General features: G+C 35.5%; 1 protein-coding gene across 1 annotated transcript; it reads left to right on the forward strand.

The window, feature by feature from the left end:
• Positions 1-16,272: 16,272 nt before the first annotated feature.
• On the forward strand, positions 16,273-21,625 carry igbp1 (immunoglobulin (CD79A) binding protein 1). Its single transcript, XM_006632768.3, has 6 exons — positions 16,273-16,524; positions 16,907-17,227; positions 18,184-18,379; positions 18,483-18,565; positions 19,415-19,524; positions 20,033-21,625. The coding sequence occupies exons 1-6, from the start codon at positions 16,313-16,315 to the stop codon at positions 20,179-20,181; spliced, it is 1,071 nt and encodes a 356-aa protein (XP_006632831.1). The 5' UTR covers positions 16,273-16,312; the 3' UTR covers positions 20,182-21,625.
• Positions 21,626-21,851: the final 226 nt, after the last annotated feature.

Consider the following 21,851-nt stretch of genomic DNA (forward strand, 5'->3'; position numbering starts at 1 on the left):
TCAACCCCAAATAAAAGTAGATAACATGAAATAGAAGTCAATAGACATTGAGAAAAGCAACAGCAAACATCTTTTACTGCTGATGACTTAAAGACAATCTGCAAAGCACTGAATCTTATCTAATCACTGTTATTCCATGAAAGATAAAGTACCAGCTGAACACCATTGAATCTGATGCCATAGGCAGATTTTTTTTTCATCCTGGACATTCAAGAAAAAAAATGTTTTATCGTGTTCTATGTTCCTGTGTAATAATAAAGTATGCTTTTTATCCATTACACACCCACAAAAAGGTCAAAAAGAATGTGGAAGCTTGGAATCTTACTAACTTTTTATTTTATTTTATGATGTTCATGAACAACTAGGGACAGGCCTTGTGTTATGTTAGCTGTGAATTTTACAACATTTACATTTTTATTAAGCTAATAAATACAGTTCCAAAATCCCACAGGGTGAAGGAAATTGAAACTTGCTTATGTCATACTGGAAGTATGCTATTATCATCGGGCTGCATTCATGGACTTAATGGAATTTTCTCAAACTATAAATTTATTTAATAATACAATTGGAAGCTTAAGGGCCACACACATTTATGCACATATTCTCTTAAAATATTAAAGGTACCATTTCAGCTTATAAGCTATAATGTCATTTCTTTCCTTTAAAGCAAAAGTCTTCACCTTGGGAAGTGATGTGCTTTTCTAAATGGTTTTCTTGCAGCTATTCTAAATAGGTCTAGACAGCAGCCAGGAGACCAAGAACAGCATGGCTTTTATTTGAGAAGATAACTGAGGAAGTGACATTCAACTGAAAAGATCCCCCAGGTTGTTTCAGAGTCATGTGAAAACATCTTTGGAATGTGTTGCCAGATGATTAATGACACTACAGTTGAATCGAATATTAAAACAGTGACATAGATGCTAAGAGAAATGCTATTTTTAGCCCAACTAATGTTATATTAATCATATTTTACCTACAGGTTAAAGAGCACTATGGCTACCTCGCAGTGCCTAAAAATTGTGACAACACTGCCTAAACAACTTTATCAAAAGACAGCTGTTTAGATTATTGGTGTGTGGCATGTCTGAGTTTAACATTCACAATTCTAATTATTTAGTAATAATAAGTGCCATGACAATAGTTAATTGAAAATGAGACACTTGAATAAAAGAAAGTCTGCCATCGATAGCTGAAAGAATGTATGAAGAATACAGAGAGGCAACAATGACAAATAACTGAGACAGCATGTACTTTAAAAACACAATTCCAAAACCGTATGGAAATAATACATTAAGTCATTGTATATTGTCAGTCCACATGGGTATATCAATTTCCAAGATATTTGCTTGCACATGTATATGCACACAAAAAGCCACAGGATGCTTTACTTTGAAAAACAAACGAGCACATAAACGAGAAGCCAAATGATTCACTGATTTTTCAAAGCAATTCGCTAATTTTCGACACGTAGCAAATCATGAGAAATTTATGAAAACATAGTGGTTATGGATAGGCTGAAAAGACTTCAGATAAAAAGTAATAGACATTCCTTAACCACACAAAAATAGGATGACTGACAAGCATTGTGTTAGGGCACTTGGTTTATGATTGATTTGCTTAAGAAACAGACTTTCACATAGGTGTCAAGTATTTAAGTGCAAATGTGTGTGGAGAGATTTACAACAAGCCAAATATATATCTCACACATAGTTTTAGCAATCCAAAGACTCACTCTTGACCAGGGGAAGCTCATAGCACTACAAACAGGTGTTGAGCCCTTAGAGCTTCCAAATGTATACCTTCTATTACTAATATAGTTTGGCTGAATATTCTGTTTCAGTTAGGGATTTAAGATCATCTGCTAAATCAAAGGAAGAAAAAAATGTTTCCATCTATTCATTGTTACAGATTAAAAAATTGGACGTGTGTCTAGATTTATTTTTTAAAAGGTTCCAAATTGCTAAACATTTTGCTTTCCTTGCAAATTTATTTTACTAGACAAATTGTTTATTAAGAATTCCGTTCTACCTATCTGTCTTTTGAATCAAATCCCACATTATCTCCCAAAGGGTTCCGGACAAGATTAGATCTGCAGTGGCTACATACTTTAGGAACAAATCATACTAGCTTCTACAGAGTTCCTTTCATCACAAAAATGGGTCCCAAACCATTTCACAACCATGCATGTGCAATAAGAAAATATGCAATTAGATTATACTGTAGTAAGATAAATGTTCTGCACAAATATATTTAACTAAAAGTTCTGTAACCATCTGTTCAACGGAGAATTCAGTTTACTATGGATTATTATGCCAAGAAAAAAAGAAAACTACAGGGAAAATGAATTTGGCATCAAGCCTGTTGACCTGGAAAAAAAATAGGTGAGACCTTTTTTTATCACAGGGAGTTCTGCTAATAATATTATTGCTCACTTTATAGAATGAATCTCACTTGTACACTTTCTTTTATTCAATGCAGCTATTCAACATTTCCAATGACATATCCACATTGAAATTCCACAGATTTCTATCAACATGCATTAAAAGGATTTTAGATATCAAATTACGTTTACTATTCATCTTAGTGAATCAAATTAAAAAACCTAACAACATAATTTCAATTCATGCAAAATAAAAAAAGAAGATGTGGATACAACATACTGTATATTTTTAACTTTACTTTTTTTGCTCCTTCAATTTACTGCAAACTAGAGTTTGGTTACTCTTCAGGGGAACTATACAAAGGGTAGTGTTGTGATTGTTTTACCCAAAATGTGACAACAAGAAAACACTCTGCAAACCCCACAAGCATACAGCAGCATATTTTGACAGTAATCAATGACCAGGAAAAAATCCCTTCCTTATGTTGTTAACTGACATCTTCATTCATTTACAGTGCAGATTTTTCCTCAGGCAGTTTTAAGAAATGCAAAAGGAAGTGTTGTTTAACTGTGAATTTGTATTACTAATTGTGAAGTCCTTAGAAATACACATTGAACCAAAAACCAAACCAAACGTAATTTACTCAATCCAGGCAAAACAGGTTTCCATATTTAAAACACAGGGTATAGTAGCCTGCAGCATTCTGTTTTACATGTTTAAAAAATAAAATGCTGGTTCATTTTTTTTCTAGAATGAGAAACATTTGTGTGATTTACAGAACAGTTAACACATTGAAACAAGTAGTTAAATGACACACTAGATTAATGACCAACCCCAAACTGTGATCTCTGACCTTAGAAAAGTTTTTTTTTTAAAAAAAGCTTGTGACAGCTGCACAGGTTTCAAGAATTCAGATTTGCTTTACATTTGTTGTGCTGAAAACTATATAAAAACATTTTTTTCTAAAAACAAAAGGTAAAAGAAGATACAGAGATTTACATTTTTGCTCACCAGGGAATGCAATCCCTAAGAAAGGCAAGCATATTTAAGCCTTAAAACAAAAAAGACGTATCCTAAAACATGCAATCTACCACAGCAGACAATATATGATGGCAGAATCTTCTTCCAAGGTACAGTATGTTACTGTATCTGTATATTGACTTAATATGCACAGCAAAAGACACATTTTGCTGATGATTATATTTCCTTGTGCTTTTTAAAGAGTTAGAGCTGATATTTACATATTCAGAAATTAATGTAATTCTCCTATTTATTTAAGCAACATTTGAGAATGTCTTTGTTCATAAGGGCATGGTGATAATACTGATTTCCACAATGTATTGTATTTTGTACATGCTATATGTTAATGTATATCATTTAATAAGAATTGCTATTCACAAAACACTGGTCAAACTGAAAGGCTTATACAACTGTACTTTATTTAACACTACATTTGCAATGTTCCAAAAATATTCATTTTACTTATAATGTGCATAAACACCAATATGTAGTTTGTATAGTGTCTTTCATAGATCTATCCTATGGCAGTGAACAGAGTTCAACAGTCTGATGAGATATTAATTCGTCCGAAATTGTATCCTAGCCACCTAATTCATAAACCAGAGGCAATTAAAGTGTCACACATCTAATATGCACTGTTAAAATATAAATTAGTCTCAAGAGAGTATAACAGTTGTAGGGTACTATATACTCAGTTAACCTTGGCTAGACTGTTCTTTAAAGTTATAAGAAAAAACATTATGTGGACTAAAGCTACCTTTAATGTTGTGTTTACACACAAATATATTTGAGAGTATTCAATTTATAAAACTTGGCAAAAAGGAAATGTATAAATAAATTTTTTACACATAGGTAAAGTATGTGATAGTATTTATTGCTTCACTTTTCTTACATGTAGTCAACTTTCTTACATATAGTGCTAATGTTCTACTTAAACTAAATTTATCAAAATCCATCAAGAAAAAGCATTTAAAAATGGTTCTCTCTGTGCATATGCAATTTCATATTTATACATCTGTAATATTCCTTTCCTCAGTTCCTACAAATCTCTGCGCTGTTGAACATTGTTCTGGAAAATAGATTTGTCTTCAAAATTAGGAACTCGCTTCATCTTAAAAACTCCAAAATCATTAGTTTTGCTGTACAAACAAACGATTCATTCCAGTTGACTAGGGCTCATTGGCCATGCTAACAATTGAATATTTTTCACTCTTTATTGTCCTAAGGTCACTAGAGAAAATAAAATTCTTTAAAAAGGGGGAAATCCCTCCCTGTCAGTAATTTGCTGTTTTAAACATTTTAAAATAACTTAGGTGCCTTCTGTGCCAGGAGTACTCTATCTCAAAGTCAGAAATCAGTATGTTCAAAGCTACTTCAGGCTTGCCAAGGTAAACCAGGCCAGGAAATAAATTCTCAAAAAGGGAAAATCAGTTTTCAATTTACAAGACCCGGCTTTACCTATTACACCTCGTTTTGGGGATTGTAAACAGAGTCATCTTTCCAAAAAATGTAGCCTTAAACATTTGTACTGTTCTTGTTTCTCACATACAGTAGTTGTACAACAAGTTATACCAAGAGAAACAGATGGCTAAACTATACTGTTACTCCATATATCAATACAGTTGTAAAATTAATTACACAATATATACTCAAATAAAACAGTGTAGGATAATATTTGTATGTGCTAAAATCTGAGTCTGCCCACAACAGCATTTTTTCATATGCTGATTTATAACCTAGAAATAGTATCTAAGGTATCTAACTTCTAAGGCAGAAGAAACATAAACTATTGATATAAAATGAAAAACACAGTTTCAAATAAGTAGTTACGAAAAAGAATTAGTTTATGTTGACATGTTGTTTTCCTCTCCAGAAGTAAAGGAATGCTAGGATATAGAGGGGTAAAAGTGAAGAATGTAAATAGAGGGATGTTGTGTTAAAAGTCGACAATACACTAGTGGAACCTCATTTGAAATACCGCGTACATTTTGGTCGAAACACTAACAAAAAGATAACTCTGTTCTGTGACTGGTCCAGAGTAGAGCAAATAGATTAACAAGCTAAAATAACAGAATATTTTAAGTGTCTAACAAAAAAGACTAAGAGAGGGCCAGATTCAAGGATCCAAAATCCTCACAGGCACTGACGAAGTCAGAACCAATGGCCTTCTTGAGGATCAACTACAGGATTGCATTACAACTGCAAACAATGCATTTACAACTGGGAATAGGAGTCACTTTCCTCTGGGTGCAATGGTTTTCTCCCACAGTCAAAAAAAAAAATGCCATCCAGGTTAATTGACATTTCTATGCCAGTTCTGGTTATATGTGTGCCCTACAATAAACTGGCATGGTAACTCCATGGTAAAACCTACCGTACTTTATATCTCTGGCTACAAAGCCAGCTTGTCTCACTGCAACCTTCTATGGACAAAGCTCTTACTGAAAATGGCGGGATGGATTTTAAGAAATCCCACCCATCATCCAACTAACACTTGTGTAATGTTTGGAAAAATGTATCCCACATCAGCTATTGAAAAGGCCTCACACAAAACACATCTACTGACTATAATTCTACTAAGCAACAGTTGGAAGATGTACAAATGGAGACAGAATTCTTCACTGCTGATTACACAAACCTTGACATGTCTGTAACATAGTAGTGCTTTCTATTTTGCTTGTATCGGAGAACACCAATATTGCATTGCTGATATGATTATATTATTTTATCCTTCTGCGTTCTGTTTTTTTCTGTTTACCAAATCACTGTAAATACTATGATAACATGAGGATTAGATAGTTTCATGTATTTGTGAGGATGGCACCTCCCAAGATTTCAGTAAAAGAGCACAGTTAACCTTCATAAATTCTATAAATAAATGTAAAGGTTAAAAGATAGCCTGACAATTCCCTGTGGTTTGCCTGAAACCACAAAGCTAGCTTGGGCATTAGACTATAACAGGATACAAATGTTATTCACTCGCCCCTTGTATTAAATAACAAAAAAAAATAAATCTATTTTTACAATCTACTAATACTTCTGTAGTAATTATGAAGACGTAATTAAGCCATAAAGAAGACAAACTGTTGTTATAATCAGAATTGGTGAAAGCCAGAGGCAATGTCTCTAGAAAGTACATCAAAAGGACCTGCAAAACGTGCAGATCCCATTCTCCTCTCCTTTCTGGAGTTGACTTGTAAATGCTTTAACAGTGCTCTAGCACATATTACCTTGCGTGGGTATGAAAGGAATGTGGACAGCGCAAATCTCCAGTAGGAAGTATGGCTTGAGCATCAAAACAGAATGAGAGAAGTTTTCTCCATGGGCACAAAAATGCTTGGATATGTAGAATGGCTAGGATATGTAATATGTAAGATTTGTTAACATGGGTGTTCTCAAGATGCTATTGAAAAAATGTTTGTGATACAGTATGGTTGGATAAACTGGTTCAGTTATAACTTCTTTATCCTAAGAAGCCCACATAACACGTTTAAACACAATTACTCTTCAATTTTCATTTTCCTCTTCAAACAATGTGAATTCCCTCCCTAAAGGGTGACACTTTGTAAAGATTCTAAAGAGAATCTACCCAACATCCAGACCTACCCCTTAATTAGATAACAGAGATGACAATAGAGACAAGGTAAATAATTAATAAAATAGCTAGTAATGCGCAGGTAACCCTGAGTTCATTTTGTATTCCTAGGATGTACTCTATTATTACGCTATATAGTTCTGTTGCTGTGACTTCAGTGAGAAACTTCCTTCTTCCTTCTTCATCCTTGCTCAATGTTTAAAGGTATTTTATTTACAGCATTAATATCGCATGACCATAACACCTGAATCTGTCATTTAACAGTATATGTTAAAATCAAAACCTACATGCACCAAGAAGACATGCCTACTTTTAATAATCTTTTAACACATAAAATTAATAATTTCTTTCACATCTGCTTTGAGGTCAGGTACATTATCCTTAAGGTTAAATCTTCATAAACTATTAATTTATCAGTAATGCCATGATAGCATTATAATTGGAAATCAGCAATGAAGAAATTGTGCAGAAATTAAATTAAATATATCTGATACACAAAGAGACCTACACTGTACTGTAGAAATGTGTAAGCTGTATAAAATGCTACCATAAATTTACAACACAGTAAAGTGACTTATAGCATTTGAAATTGCTTTTTGGCATATCTTTTATTTTCACAGAAACGTACATTTATAACTAAACATTTTTACTTAATTTTTCTTGTTTAGGTGTTAATCAGTAGCTTCTTTGGAACTGCTGAAACCAAGAGGGTGAAAAATGATTATTCTTCCACAGTATTCTGTTTCTAAAACAACATATACTCAATGGCTCCTACAAGTCATATACTTTAAAAAGCAAAAGTTGAACTGACAGATTACACCAGTGTTGCAGGGAGCTATCAATACATCTTTGTTAGATTGAACACGCCAAACTAGGGTAGAAAAATAACTTCCTAGTTAGATTCAACTCCATCACATAGTCACGTGAAAGTTTCATAGCCTCTAGGGTACTTAAAAATCATTAGCTCTCAGTTATAGTCTGAGATCAATTAAATTTCTTCTCAATGCTTCTCCGAAGGGGGCTCATTTTGCAAAGGCACAAAGCTAACCAGAGCTGCTGGAAGATTAATTGCACTTAAATGCTAAGATCTTTTTTTTTCCCTTTCTGTGTTTATAGTCTTGGAACAGTCCTCATTCTAGCAGAGAGTAAACATTTAACTCATAATTACTTCCCCACAGACAAAATGGGACAGATAGAAAATAAATGATTTTCCCAGTGTTTAGGAAATTCACCATTTTTCACATTTTTACTCCAGAATGTGCATTTTGGCACAATGCAGGACTAATTATAACTTTTATAAAGCAGATGTCACCTATATTTAAAGTTATAAATACATCATGTAAAATGCAGGAAAACAAATCGTTAAAAAACTCCCCAAATTACTTTTATATAGTCTCTGTGTACTTTAAACAGATTTATATCACAACTAACTATAAAACAAAGAGTTTTGAAAGATACACTTTGGCAACCTAGTTTTTTGTTATGTTCAAAAACAGAACAGCAGATTGTGAATGTCATTTAAAATATTTGTTGTATGACATTTGTCATCACTTCTAAAAAATAGATTGTATATGTGATATGTGTCATTAAAAAAAGGTACAAACACTGAGCAATTTCCTGTTTCCCTGCTCCTGGTAGGACTTAATTTGATAAACACGGCAAACATCAGCAACAAAACTTTATTCATAACTATGTTCCAAAAGGTCCACTCTGCATATCCTCTGTCAATCAATAAGATTTCTTAAAGACAGTCACTCATACTGTAGCATCTGTTTTTGTAGTCTGTAAGGTTGTGTCCACACAGCTTGTGAAGTCTGTTTTAGGCTTTTCATCAACTATTATCAAACAGCCTGGCAAGAGTCCAACTGAGAGAGGAATGTCAGAGCAACCAAATGAAGGTGAGTCTAAAAGAAATATTTCTTGACAATAATTTCTGTATACTATACAGTGTATTTCCTCATTCTCTGTCTGTCAGGTGTGGGGTTTATAAACAGAAACACACTGAAACAAAGGATCTCTCAGCTTCCCAAGGGCTCCAACTTTTTAAGATTACTCTGAATCCACAATTGCCTTTGTGCTACAGATTAGTTATGGTAAGTTGAACACACATTAAATTGCCAGAGGTCGTATGGACCTGTGGTAAGATTTCTTTCTACAGTATAACTCGTGGTCACATCAAAGCAGAGGAAATACATTGAGAGTTGACATAACTTAGAATATAAATGTTTTGGTGTGAAACAGCACTGATTCTGCATGTCCATTAGAATAAAAATAATGCATTCTCTAATCACATACTAAACTTAAGATTTTTAAAATTTAAAATTTGTTGTGAGTTGTGTAGCTAATGAGTTTTTAGTTGTGTGAGTTAGAGTAAAATACAGGGTGAAACATCAATCAGTAAGTAGGACTTGTCACTTTATTTTTCCATTTTATGCTGGCTAAGTTCATTACACAGTTATATTAGTACAGTATACTAAGTAATATTTTTCAATTAAAAATTACAGGCCCAAAAATGTCAAGTAAAACTAAAGAATTAAGGGTATAAGGTTATTAGAAAGGAAATAATTAATCATAGATTACATTTCAAGTATTTAGGCAATATTTTTTGACATGACAACTCTTAAAAACAAGAACAGAAGAGGCAGGAGAGGAAATAATTATAACACCCACTTGAAAAAAGGTCAGAGGTTAAGGTAAGGCTAGAGAGAAAATATCCCCTCCCATCTGTACATATTGAAATTACCTTCTTTTACCAGTTTTTGTTTTTGCTACCTTTAAAAACTGAATGTCAATAACTAGTTGGGGTAAAATAAAAACTAGCACTTGAATGTTCCGATACAAATAGCAGGTTATCACTCGTAAAAAAAACAACACTTTGTTGCTGAGTCTCTCTCTCAGCCTAACTTACATCAAAGGCTATGACTCATATAAAGCTCACCCAAAGAGCTGTGAGCCTCTCCAATTATCTATAAATGTTGTCTGGGCTAAAAATGGTAATAATGAAGGACTTTAATGAAGCTTTGGAGGACCTAGTGATCATCTACACTTCCTAATCCCCTCATAACTGGGCTATGCTCACAAGCTTAAACATGATCACATCAGCAGATCAAATAAAAAAATGTTTATGACTTCTAAAGACCTTACAGTAATTTTCAACAGACTGAAAAAATAATCCTTCTCAAAAGATGGCTACCAATCAGTACACGCAACAAAGTATCACGTTCATCTGCAATAAGAGAAAAACAATTCAACTTGTGAGTCTGCTTCTCACATGAATGTTTTTAGAAGATTCTTATTCGAATAAGTATTCAATCATTTGGCTATGGAAACATTAGTGCAATGGTATCTGCGGAAGTGCAATCAAAGACTAGGAACAAATTAAACCTTTTGGTCTAAATGTAAAAACGTTATGTCTGGCACAGCACAACATATCACCCAGCCAGCATGATGGTGGCAGCATCAGGTTATGGGGATATTTCTCTCAGCAGGGCTTGGAAAGTGTATTAGGATTGTGGGGGAAAATGTGTGGAGCAAAGAACAGGAGAGCTCTAGAGGAAAACCTGGTTGGAAAACTCATCCAAGAATATAAAACTGGGTAAAAAATTAATACTTCAGCAGAAGCACAAGGCCAAAGCCACATTTAAGTGGTCTAAAGAGAAGTGAGTCACTGTAATGTCCTTGAGTCAAAATCCTGACTTGAGTCCAACAGAACATTTATGGCAAGGCAGTTGCAGTCCATCAGCTATTCCGAATTAACTTGTCAGAAGTGAAGCAGTTTTGCCAAGAAGAATGGATGACATTGCATCAGCATTCTGATAATCCTACTTTCAATCAATATTGCCAAATTAAAGAACTTCTTCCTGTTCATCGGCCATCCATCCATTTTTAAACCGGTTTATCCAATGATGGACTGCGGGGGAGCTGGAGCCTATCCTGGCAAGCAATGAATACGAAGCAGGATACATCCTGGAGGAGACGCCAGTCTATTGTGACCTACTGTATCCATAGACTTCAGATTTTATTTTTTTATCTCTCCACTATAAAAAACAGCTTCACAAAAAGACAATTATTTAATCTCGAAGTGTCATATAGTTTTTTTTTATGTCTTAAACAATAAGCCTCTGTCCAATGCAGAAAAAAAATATATTAACAGGAAACTTTTCATTTGTATGGCACGTGATTGTGTTACAAAGTCCTGTGCAGGTACTTTTATTGCCATGGGTACACTGCACTTAATTTATTCATTATTTCTGCAGTCTGCAATCATGGGATATACACTAAAAAAGTAAACATTCTGTCTCGCAGTCTATTCTCTTCAAAAATATTAATGGAAATGGCCTGATCATATTAGATGCATATTTTATGTCACAATACAGGAATAGATTACACATTCATACTTTTACAAAATGTATACTACAAGTGTACAGGGTGGGGCAGAAAGCATCAGGGCGTGATGTCTGTCATCTGCTCAGAAGGTGCCTCTGTCTTTTGAACTTTGGGGTTTACAGGCTGCAAGTCACCCATGATGTGAACCAATCAAACAAGCTTTTCAAATGTCTTTAAAAATGTACTGAAAGACAGAACCCAGGTTTTTCATATTCTGTCTCTTCTCTACCACCATACTCTAAAGTTTCAAAAATCACGATAAAAGTAAATGATTCTATACAACTATGCTTCGCTACAGAATATTATTTGACAGTAATAATACCTGACAGAGCAGCTGGACTCCCTTTATAAAATCCCCAGCTATTACCTGATTATGATTTTGCTGGTCATGTTCATTTTAAGATTAAAAACATATTCTCGTCTCGTAACTTTAGAGTGTTTAAGGAAAAAAAACAATTAGGAATTTAGACGAATTATGGTGTAGTCAACAATATGGTTTCTTGGTTGTCTACGTTTTGAGTCACAAATTGGCAAACAGAGACCTGCATTTAGCAGCCTCTCAGCAACACAGTTTTGTAGGAGAGGAAAAAAGATGGACATTCAAGTACAGTGTATGTTACTAACGTAACACTAGCAAAGCTATTCATCATTTGGATTTACTATTTAGAGATAGCAATACATATTAAAATGAAATATACTCCACACCCCTATTTAGGAAGGGTTATGGGTCTTGAATGAACAGAACAACATTAGTATTCTCAAATGTGCCTGCACAGTGTTACTGTATCTTTCCCAGGACGTTTGAAACAGATACCCTATTTATTTGAATGTTTCTATGGCCTCAGGCATGATATATTCTTTGAGCTTCCTTGCAAATTAATACTCCATCAGGTTGCATGGTACAGACACCTGCAATACAATTCACACACAGCGGCTTTTCCTTTTTTTTCTTGAAAATGAAGTTTCTTTAGGCTTTTCAACATACTTGAAAATGTTGACTTTTCATTCAATTCTATGCCACTTCATTTCATTCATAGTGTCAATGGTTTATAGTGTAGCAGTCTGATTCTTTGTTGTATTTTCTTGATTTAAAGAGAAAAGTTTTTTGAAGGCAAAAGAGAATTATAATAACAGCTACAGCATTTTTGTGCAACTCCATAAGATTTTACACTGTATGGGGTTACCCCAGGAGAAATTATATTTCCTTAGCCTTACTGAGCCAACAAAATTAACAATAACTTTAGATTTTGCTGGCTAGTATTCTCTGAAAGGATATACTGCATTTTTCCAGCATACATAAATTACTATAAATTGTTCTAAATAAGCCTAAAAGTCTTTTTAGGATTTATGTACTGCAATCACCAATCAACAACACCATTGTTATGTTCTCAAGTGTTTCAAACTACAAAAGGCAAAAATAAATTAAGCTTAACCAGCACATCAGTAGCCACAGGCTACCAGATTCCTGAGAATTTCAGTGGTAGTGTATAATTGTACCTATGACCCAGGGGTCAGATTAGTCAATTGTCAGGATGTAGGAGTTCAACATGCATAAACAATGTGGAGCTCACAGAAACATAAAACTCTAAAACCAAGTGTATATAAATATGTTTTTTATTGGGTAAGGTAAACAACTATTCAATCTGAAGGCAACATTAACAAATAATAAGGCCAAAGAGCCTTCTTAAAGAATTTTCATTAGATTTCCATGATGATAAATACAGATTTATTTTGTCTTTGCAATTTTCCAGTTTTTAAAAACAAGTAACTCCAATGAAGGAATCACCTGGCTTTGACAATCTAAACAATACATATAGATACCGTATATGAAAATAATATGACATTATATTTGGCCATTTCCTTTAATCACACTCATATGGCGAATGCAATTTTAATTCTGATTTAGGGGTGCAAATCGCCAAAAAAAAAGACTTCAGTTTAAAGTCAAGGAACATATTAAGTGGGACAGAATAAAATAAATACTTGCTCACACCCTAAAACATTGACAGTGTTATCAGGGTTGCACATGCAGGATTGCAGGATTTGGCAACAGCTTTTGATCATACCATTTGCAAACTGCTGCTGGACAAGCAATAGGCAAAAGAACAGAACGTATATGTTTCAAAGTTTCAACACACATGCTTCAACTTCAGTGGGTCTCCCCCAGTTGTTAATGGCAGCAATTCAAGTAACAGCAGGGCAAAAAAGGCAGGCAAGCAGGGAGCATTACATTCAAAGAGCTGAGCGAGTGACCGGTGAACTAATGGAGGAATGGTAAAACCATTATACTTTGAAATGAAAGGGCTATTAGCTAAATGCCTTACGTGTCCAATTTTCATTTCATAAGTGAAGGTGAGAGAAAAACAATACACTAAATCACTAGAGAAAGCCTTAAGTTGACATCTGTCATGCCATGACACAGATGTCACATGTCAGAAGCTGTAATAGCCATTTACCACTGTCACAAAGAGTGCTTCTCAGAATGAGATTGCTTAATTCATAGGACAACATGTGGCACCCCAGGAGATCCCAGCATGCACTTCCTTCAGAAAGCACAAATCCCACTCACTAGTGTGCAGTTACATTTAGACAAGACTGTCAGTCCACATAAACAGCAAAATACTTAATGTATTAAACTCAATAACTGCAGAAATATATTGAGAATACAAGCAATACAAAAACATCAAAGTGTATATTTTTTGCAGTTTTATTGATAACTACAGCACAGCATCTCTACATATTGTGCTTTAAAACACAAATTGTATGATGGACAATGAAAGTACCATTGAAGAGCAAGTAAACCAGGCTGTAGACAACAAAGAGGCAAAGCACACAGAAATGTTATGATTTAAAGGTCAAACCAGTAAAATAAGTTCAAATAGTATTTTTTATATTGTTGGTTCAATACTTGTCTTTCAACTATTACTGAGCATCATTAAACTACAAAAATACCTTATCTGTAAGAAAGAGTAATTATCCAGTTTCCTAGTAAAGAAAATAAATACACTGCAAATGAAAATTAAACTGACTGAAGAACTAAAGGGCGTTTTAAACTAATCTGTTTTAGATTATTTCAAATCCCAGTTATCACAGTCATAAAAAATCTAACTTTTATTGTAATTTGAATCCTTGTAGTATGTCTCCTCCAATAATATAAGAACAGTCTCTTATTTGTCTTATAGGTTTACAATTAAAGAAACGTTTACAATTTCAGTAAAACACACAACGAGGAATTGCAATAAACGTGCACCCAGCAGTTTCTTATTTTCTATTAGCTCAACTAATTCTTACAGTCATAAATTAAACAAGTTTTCTTTTTAAACATATGATCCACTACAACAGCACATAGGTCACGTCAGTTCAGATAATGGATCTGATTTAACCTTAAGACTTCATTATGCCCATAATGATCACTCAGGCCTAATCCCTCGACGATTGTCCAGGTGACAGCACAACCATACAGATACATATCAATTTATCTGATAACAATAACGGAGAACCTAAATTCCCATTTGATATGCTGTCAAATTATTTCAGGGTTCATGTCTACATGACTAATGGTATCTTTGCGTTAAAAAAATAAAACAACTTAAGACATTTAAAAGTCATTTGATAAATCCCCCTGAAATTTTAATTCACGTTTACCTGTTGAACAGTGCCACCATGCGGTGATTACGACAGTGTCGAGTAAACAGAATTACATCGGCATATACGTGACTTGCAAAAGTATTAAATTCACCTATTTTAATTGTATTTATCACACGTGTCATTCTTAAAGCCTTCCAGATATGTTTCAGAGAGACTATAGTTATATTCTGAATCTCTTTAAGCAATGCAAATGAACAATTATTACCTTAGCAACAAAAAAGACGAGACGACGTTTTACATTAATACATTTGCTGCTGAATGTGGTCTTTCATAGTTATTCTAACACAGCATCGCGAAACTAATGCGCTAAAAATAACGCTAGTGGAATTCGCATTGCATAAATTCGCTATTAGCATTCATGAAACCTAAACTGAATTGTTGCAACAACATCGTAAAAATGATCTCAAACTACTTTTCTAGACCACTTTACAACAAGCCTACGTGTGGGCGACAGGCGCAGTCGTGGTACAAAGCAAAAATAACTGAACAATTAACGGTCATGAAAAAATAAATGTACATTTTGGTAAAAACACGTGTCCAAGGAATCGTGCGCCGTTAAATCACTACCGTGTAGTCTTTACACAAGAGTAAATGGGGAGATTGATACAGGTACAGGTGGCCATTCAAAATCCTAAAAGCTATCACAACATTACAATCAAACGTCAAAATAAGATAAGGTCACTTTATTCGCCATATACAATTTCTTGCATTAGGAATTTGTATTTTTCGCATACTCCAACTTGCTCTCCATGACAGAGAGAAGCTTGGGGTCAGAGCGCAGGGTCAGCCATTGAAGAGCGCCCCTGGAGCAGTTGGGGTAAAGGGTCTTGCACAGGGTCCCAACGGAGTAGGATTCCTCTGCCGGCTGTTTCATAACACTAGTGAAAAACCCACTATTGATAACGGTATATCATTCAGTCTTTAAAAATTACCTGAGGAAATAATCTAAAGAGAAAGCGCATTTAAGACCGAAAATAGAAACTGCTCCTTTCCACAAAGGCCGGGTAAACAGACTTGTCTCGAACAGGGAACCAGTCCTGTGATGCTGCAGCTGGCTCTTGGAGAAGAGTCAACAGCACACGGACCACAGCTTCTGTTCACAGCGCAGCATATACGTCGAAAATTTCCGAAATGATCCGGAGAACACCGACAACCGCTAGAGTTTATGTGCGGTTGTGTCACAAGAACCAGGAGCGTGTCACGCCAATAACAAGGGCAAGGCAGACCCGGAAACTACGGCAGCCGAAAGGAGTCGGACCTCAGTGACTCTAGAGGAAAAAAAATGGCAGCTGCAGAAGGAGTCAGTGAAACCCAGAGCTCTGAAACGGAATCTCCGAAACTTTCCGATTTGCTCGATTACGGGTGGAAAGTGTTTGACGACGTGGACACCACGAACGAGCCCACCGGATCCCACCCAATCCAAGTTAAAGTCAAGCGTGGTATTATCCAGCTGGAGGAGGCTACGCGTATGGCCGCTCAACTCGACTTGTTCAGGTAGCTACTGAATTCAGCCCAAACATAAATTTGATCAACCCAGTCTGGTGAAGGCCTACCTATTACATTACAGATACCATTCAGCTATTATTAAAACTGCATAGCTTTAAATACGAATACGGGAACTGACACCACATGGGGATAAAATGTTTAGCCTTTCTGCTAAAAAAAAATGAAAATAAAATCCTGCAGTCTATTGGTTTGAGGTCTTGACATTGTGAGGTCCCGTTATATTATTCGTAGCATTTGAAGGCGAAGCAAAGGCACTATCATAACCATTAAAGACTGTTTTATAGGTGCGTTTAATTTTTAGATAAGAGTTGGAACAATTCAGTACGTGCCACGTTTATCAAACTTAAAAATGTTATTTTTTTGTTAACAGTCGGAATGAAGAGTTAGAAGAAATAGCGACAGCCGATCTAAAATACTTGTTGTTACCTGCGCTTCTTGGAGCTCTGACGATGAAGCAGGTGAATCTGGCAAAGCGACTGGAGCAAGTCCAGAAGGCTAGGGCTTACTTCGTGGATTTTCTCAAACGATGCAAAGAGTATGACATCATGAAGTTCGAGCTCCCGAACTCAGTCGAGAGCCCCGACGGGAATTCCAATGAAACATCCGAAGATTTGGGCAATGGGCCGCCGCCATCTTTCCACCCGCCGGACCTGATCGCCATGGCAACTCAGAGACAAGCCAAGATAGAAAGGTGATCATTGCACCGGGCAAGCTCAAGCATTAAACCTTATCCAGTGATTGATAAATTTGTGATACATTATTTTTCTGATTGTAACAAACTGAGTCTTAACTAGTCCCCATAGGTTTTCAAAGTAATTGCCTGCAGCTATTTCACCCTGCACCTCACAAATAGCAACCCAGTGAAGCTAAGCAGGTGTGTGTCTGGCCAGTACCTGGATTGGAGACCTCCTGGGAAAGCTAAGGTTGGTGCTGGAAGATGTGTTAGTGGGGCTAGTAGGGAGCTCTCACCACGTGGTTTGTGTGGGTCCTAATACCCCAGTATATTGATGGGGTCACTATACCGTAAAAAGGTGCTGTCCTATGGATGAGACATAAAACCAAGGTCCCAACTCTCTGTGGCCGTTAAAAATCTCAGGGTATTTCTCGAAAAGAGTAAGGGTGTTAACCCCAGTGTCCTGGCCGAATTTCCCATTGGCCTTTACCAATCATGGCCTTCTAATAATCCCCATATATGAATTGGCTCCATCATTCTGTTCTCCTCCCCACTGATAGCTGGTGTGTGGTGAGCGTACTGGCACACTATGGCTGCCGTCACATCATCCAGGTGGGGATGCACACTGGTGGTGGAGGAGAAAAGAAAAGCGCTATATAAGTGTAAGCAATTATTATGAACTTTTTGGCTGTGGAGCCTTCTTTAGGATGCTGAAATGTGTTTCTTTCGTTCTCTTTTCAGCAAGGAATAAACCTTTACTTGTTCCTTTGCAGCCTACGCATGCTGATGCAACCACCTACTTGAATACAATCATAAACATCCTGTTTTATATATAACGTATAAACATGTTGTAGTGTATTATATGAAGGTGGTGTACAAAATACCAGAATTTGAGTTACATATAATCGTCGTATATTCAGCTGTAATAAAATATCTGTTCCCTCTGCTTTACCTTGAACATTTTTGAAAAACAGATATAAACAGAAGAAGGCAACTGAAATGAAGCTGTCAGAGATCAAAGCCGCAGTAGAGAGTGGGCAAGCAGAAGATGAAATTGTGCGAGACTTCTACCTCCTGAATGTTCGGAAATGGATTACCATTGCCGTGGAGGAGATTGAAAGCATTGATCAAGAGATGGAAATTTTAAAGAGAATGAATGTACTTAAGAAGGTATGGTTTTGGGATTCCGATTGAGCAACCAGGGTTACAATGGGCCTTCACTTCTGTGTGTTGGATTTTGGTAATATTGAATTCATTGTCTTTGTATGTTTAGCACTCTGCCGAACCACCACAACGACAGCAGCAGAGACCTCCAATGAAACCATTCATTCTTACAAAAGATGTAGCTCAAGCTAGGTAAGTGTATAAATATGATCAGTTTCTCTATTTTAATTTTTTTCTTCAGGGTTTTCCTTAAAATAAGTAGATTACAAATGTAAAAACAGGCAACGGTATGAAGTTACATGATACAAGGAAGTATCACAGGAGCACATTAAGATTGGACAAGATGCCATTGATTTGGCCAAGAATGTATCCAAAAAAAGGGTCTTGAGTTGTTTTTTAAGTGTCATTAATATTGATTTGAAGATTACCGTCAATCCACTGCTTCAGGTGCATTCTGGGTGTATCCATTATGCATACCTGTTTTGAGAGCATAATGTGATAGAGTAGTTTTGGGATTCTGCAGCCTTTAACAACTTGTTGCCAAGATGCTGTCATTCTTCAGATACAAACATCTTTTACCAGCAGGTCTTGCTGTGGCCAAATAATTTATTTTACAAGTTGGTGGACACTGAGCTACCCTTCAATTACACTAGATTGCATCCATTTGTAGAAATTGTACTTTCTGAAATAAGTATAACCGACCTGCATTTTACTAGTACAACAAGTAGTGGTTAGATGCAGTGATTTTATTATTTCACTATTTATTGTCTCTATACCTCCTATATTAGTAGGTTCTTTCTTGTGAGCTCCCATGTATTTTAAGCTTTGTTGTGTTTGTTTTTTCTGAAAAATAAAAGTTAAAAAACATTCTTATTTGATGGATTATTATCAGGATTACTCTTAAATACCTAGTGAGTAAATGTGGTTATGATAAAGACAATTTGAATCTCTATTGTTGCCGTTTATTTTTTATTTTAAGCAGTACTCCACCAAATTAACCACTAAGAAGGGTAATCAAGGAAATATCTTGAATGTTTTTAGAGTCTTTGGTGCGGGATATCCCAGCCTTCCTACCATGACTGTGAGTGACTGGTATGAACAGCATAGGAAACAAGGAATGCTTCCTGACCAGGGAATCCCCAGGAGTGCAGGTAAAGTTTGTTCTGTTGTGGGGACCTGCATTGAAATTCGAAATGAAGTCGAATAATCTAGTTCCCTAAACCTCTAGTCCCCTTGAAATTAAACATTGGATGTGCTAAAAGGTGTTTGACCGAAAGGAGGGTTAATGCTAAAATCGTTTAGAACTGAAAACATCTTTCTTAAATTCAGGCCATATATTTTTTTTAATTGGATCACTCTTTGATTTATACAACGTATCTCCCCAATGTCCGTTTTAAACACAATGAAGGCATTAATGTTTAACAAGACTCCTATATGCAGTCAGTTTTCATGGAGGTACAATATAGAGATCTACATGTATTCAAACAGATTAAAAATCACTTGGTACCAGTTTAAATCGCTCACAGAAGAATCCCCCAAATGGAAGAAGAGAAATGAAAAATCAGTTGTCTTTATCTTTTTAAATATGTTTCCTTGTTCACGAGTGTTAGAGACATGGACTGTCACTGTTGTAGGACATTAAAGCCTTTCTCCCTTCAGCTGACGTTGATAACGAGGAGCGTGAGAAGGAAGAGAAGGAGAGGCAGATTGAAAACGATGATGAGGAGGCCTTGCAGAAGGCACGTGACTGGGACAACTGGAAGGACACGCATAGGAGAGGCTATGGCAACCGTAAAAATATGGGCTGAAGCTCCAGGCCCTGCCACAGTCCACTCCAGTTTTGTGAATTGATGTGCAGTTTTCACTGTATTAACCTTGTGAGACGCAATGATAAACGCTTCAATTGAAATGGCTGACATTTCTCCCTGGCAAAAAGATGTCAAGAAATAGAACTTGCCGTTTCAAGTTGGGTTAGTGAATTGTTGAGAGAGGTTTATGTGGCTTTTTATTTTCTGTCACAGCTTTTACAGTCTGTGTATGTATTGACTATGAATTGGCTATTGACTATGAATTGGAATGTTAACCCTGTTAACAAAGGGATTTTTTAAATGAGTATTCTTCCTTGGGGACATCTGTCAACATGAGGAAGATGTGCTCTTTAAGCCAAAATAGCCTTGTTTAAGCAGGTTCACATGCCTTTTGATATTAAACGTTTCCTGTTCCTTAATGTTTTGTTTCCTGGTAATCCAGCCCCCAGTAAAATTCAGTGATTTGTTTTATATAAATGCTTAATTTATGCTACGCCATACCCAGAAACCCACCCGTTTAGTTAAAATTGAAGTTGGGTTTGGTTTGTGTGAATTATCAGGTAAGTGTATAGTTAGCTATTGAGGTTGCCATAACAGAAAAAAACAGTATACAAATTAGTCTTAGGAGGTCAAAAGTAGACTGGTAGGTCTACTCCATCTACTGTACAATTAAAAGATTTGTTTTTAATATTGTAGTGTTATTTCCAAGGAAAATTGGTAAGTGTGCAGTAATGAAACTAACAATCTTTAGGGTATTTTCAAGTTAAATTTCCATTATTTTTACAGTGAAAAAAAACACTACTCAACACTGACAGTGGGTTTAGATATTTAACTTAGTCTTAAAAACAGCAGCCACTGCATTTGACAGATTTTCTCAAGGTTTTGAAAAATGCACCCATCTCCTCTTCCAGTGAAATGCTGAAAGTAAAAAGCTGAAAACAGATTCTAAGCAACTTTCTGTATCTGAATTTTTGAATGACTGCTTAGGTGACTTCAACATATACAATATTTGTTTAACATAAAAAGTAAGGAATTGTGCATTTAATAATCGGTTAGTTCCTGCACAGGCAGCTGCTGTATTTTAAGTTTTGCAGGTAAATTTTGTGTAGATAAACTTTGAGAAGTAATTTTCTGCTTTATGTCATGCTGTTGTTCAGATTTGGTATTTATGTAGGTTCAATCTTAAACACAGAACCAGTGCTATTCCAAGACATCTTGGTATGCAATGTTTTAATTATAGTGAGTGGCCTCTTTTTGTGTTTATATTACCTACCTGCAATATATTTGAGCCAAAAAAAGAAGTCTCTTTATTTTGTGATGAAACAAAAGCTACAGAATTTTGGACATTGTCAAAAGTTCTATAAATTGTTTCCTTTTGCTGAAACTTTTTTTTGGGTGTTTTACATTATATTGCTTAAATAAAGGTGTAAATCATGTCCCATTATTTTGTGGTATTTCAATTAATTTTTTAGAAGCTCATGGTTTGTCATTATTTCCACTAGTTTTGCATAGCAATAATTTTAATTCCAACACAGAAGCAGATCTGTTTTTTAAACTTGCAGTAATGAAAAAAGGTATGTTAATTCTTGTAAGCAAAAGCTGAAGCATTTACAGTACCTCAGACTGGAAACCATTATGAAATCATTTTTATCAGAACATTCTCTAAAAAA

This window comes from Lepisosteus oculatus, chromosome 8 (assembly GCF_040954835.1).
Source record: "Lepisosteus oculatus isolate fLepOcu1 chromosome 8, fLepOcu1.hap2, whole genome shotgun sequence".
Taxonomy (NCBI): Eukaryota; Metazoa; Chordata; class Actinopteri; order Semionotiformes; family Lepisosteidae; genus Lepisosteus; species Lepisosteus oculatus.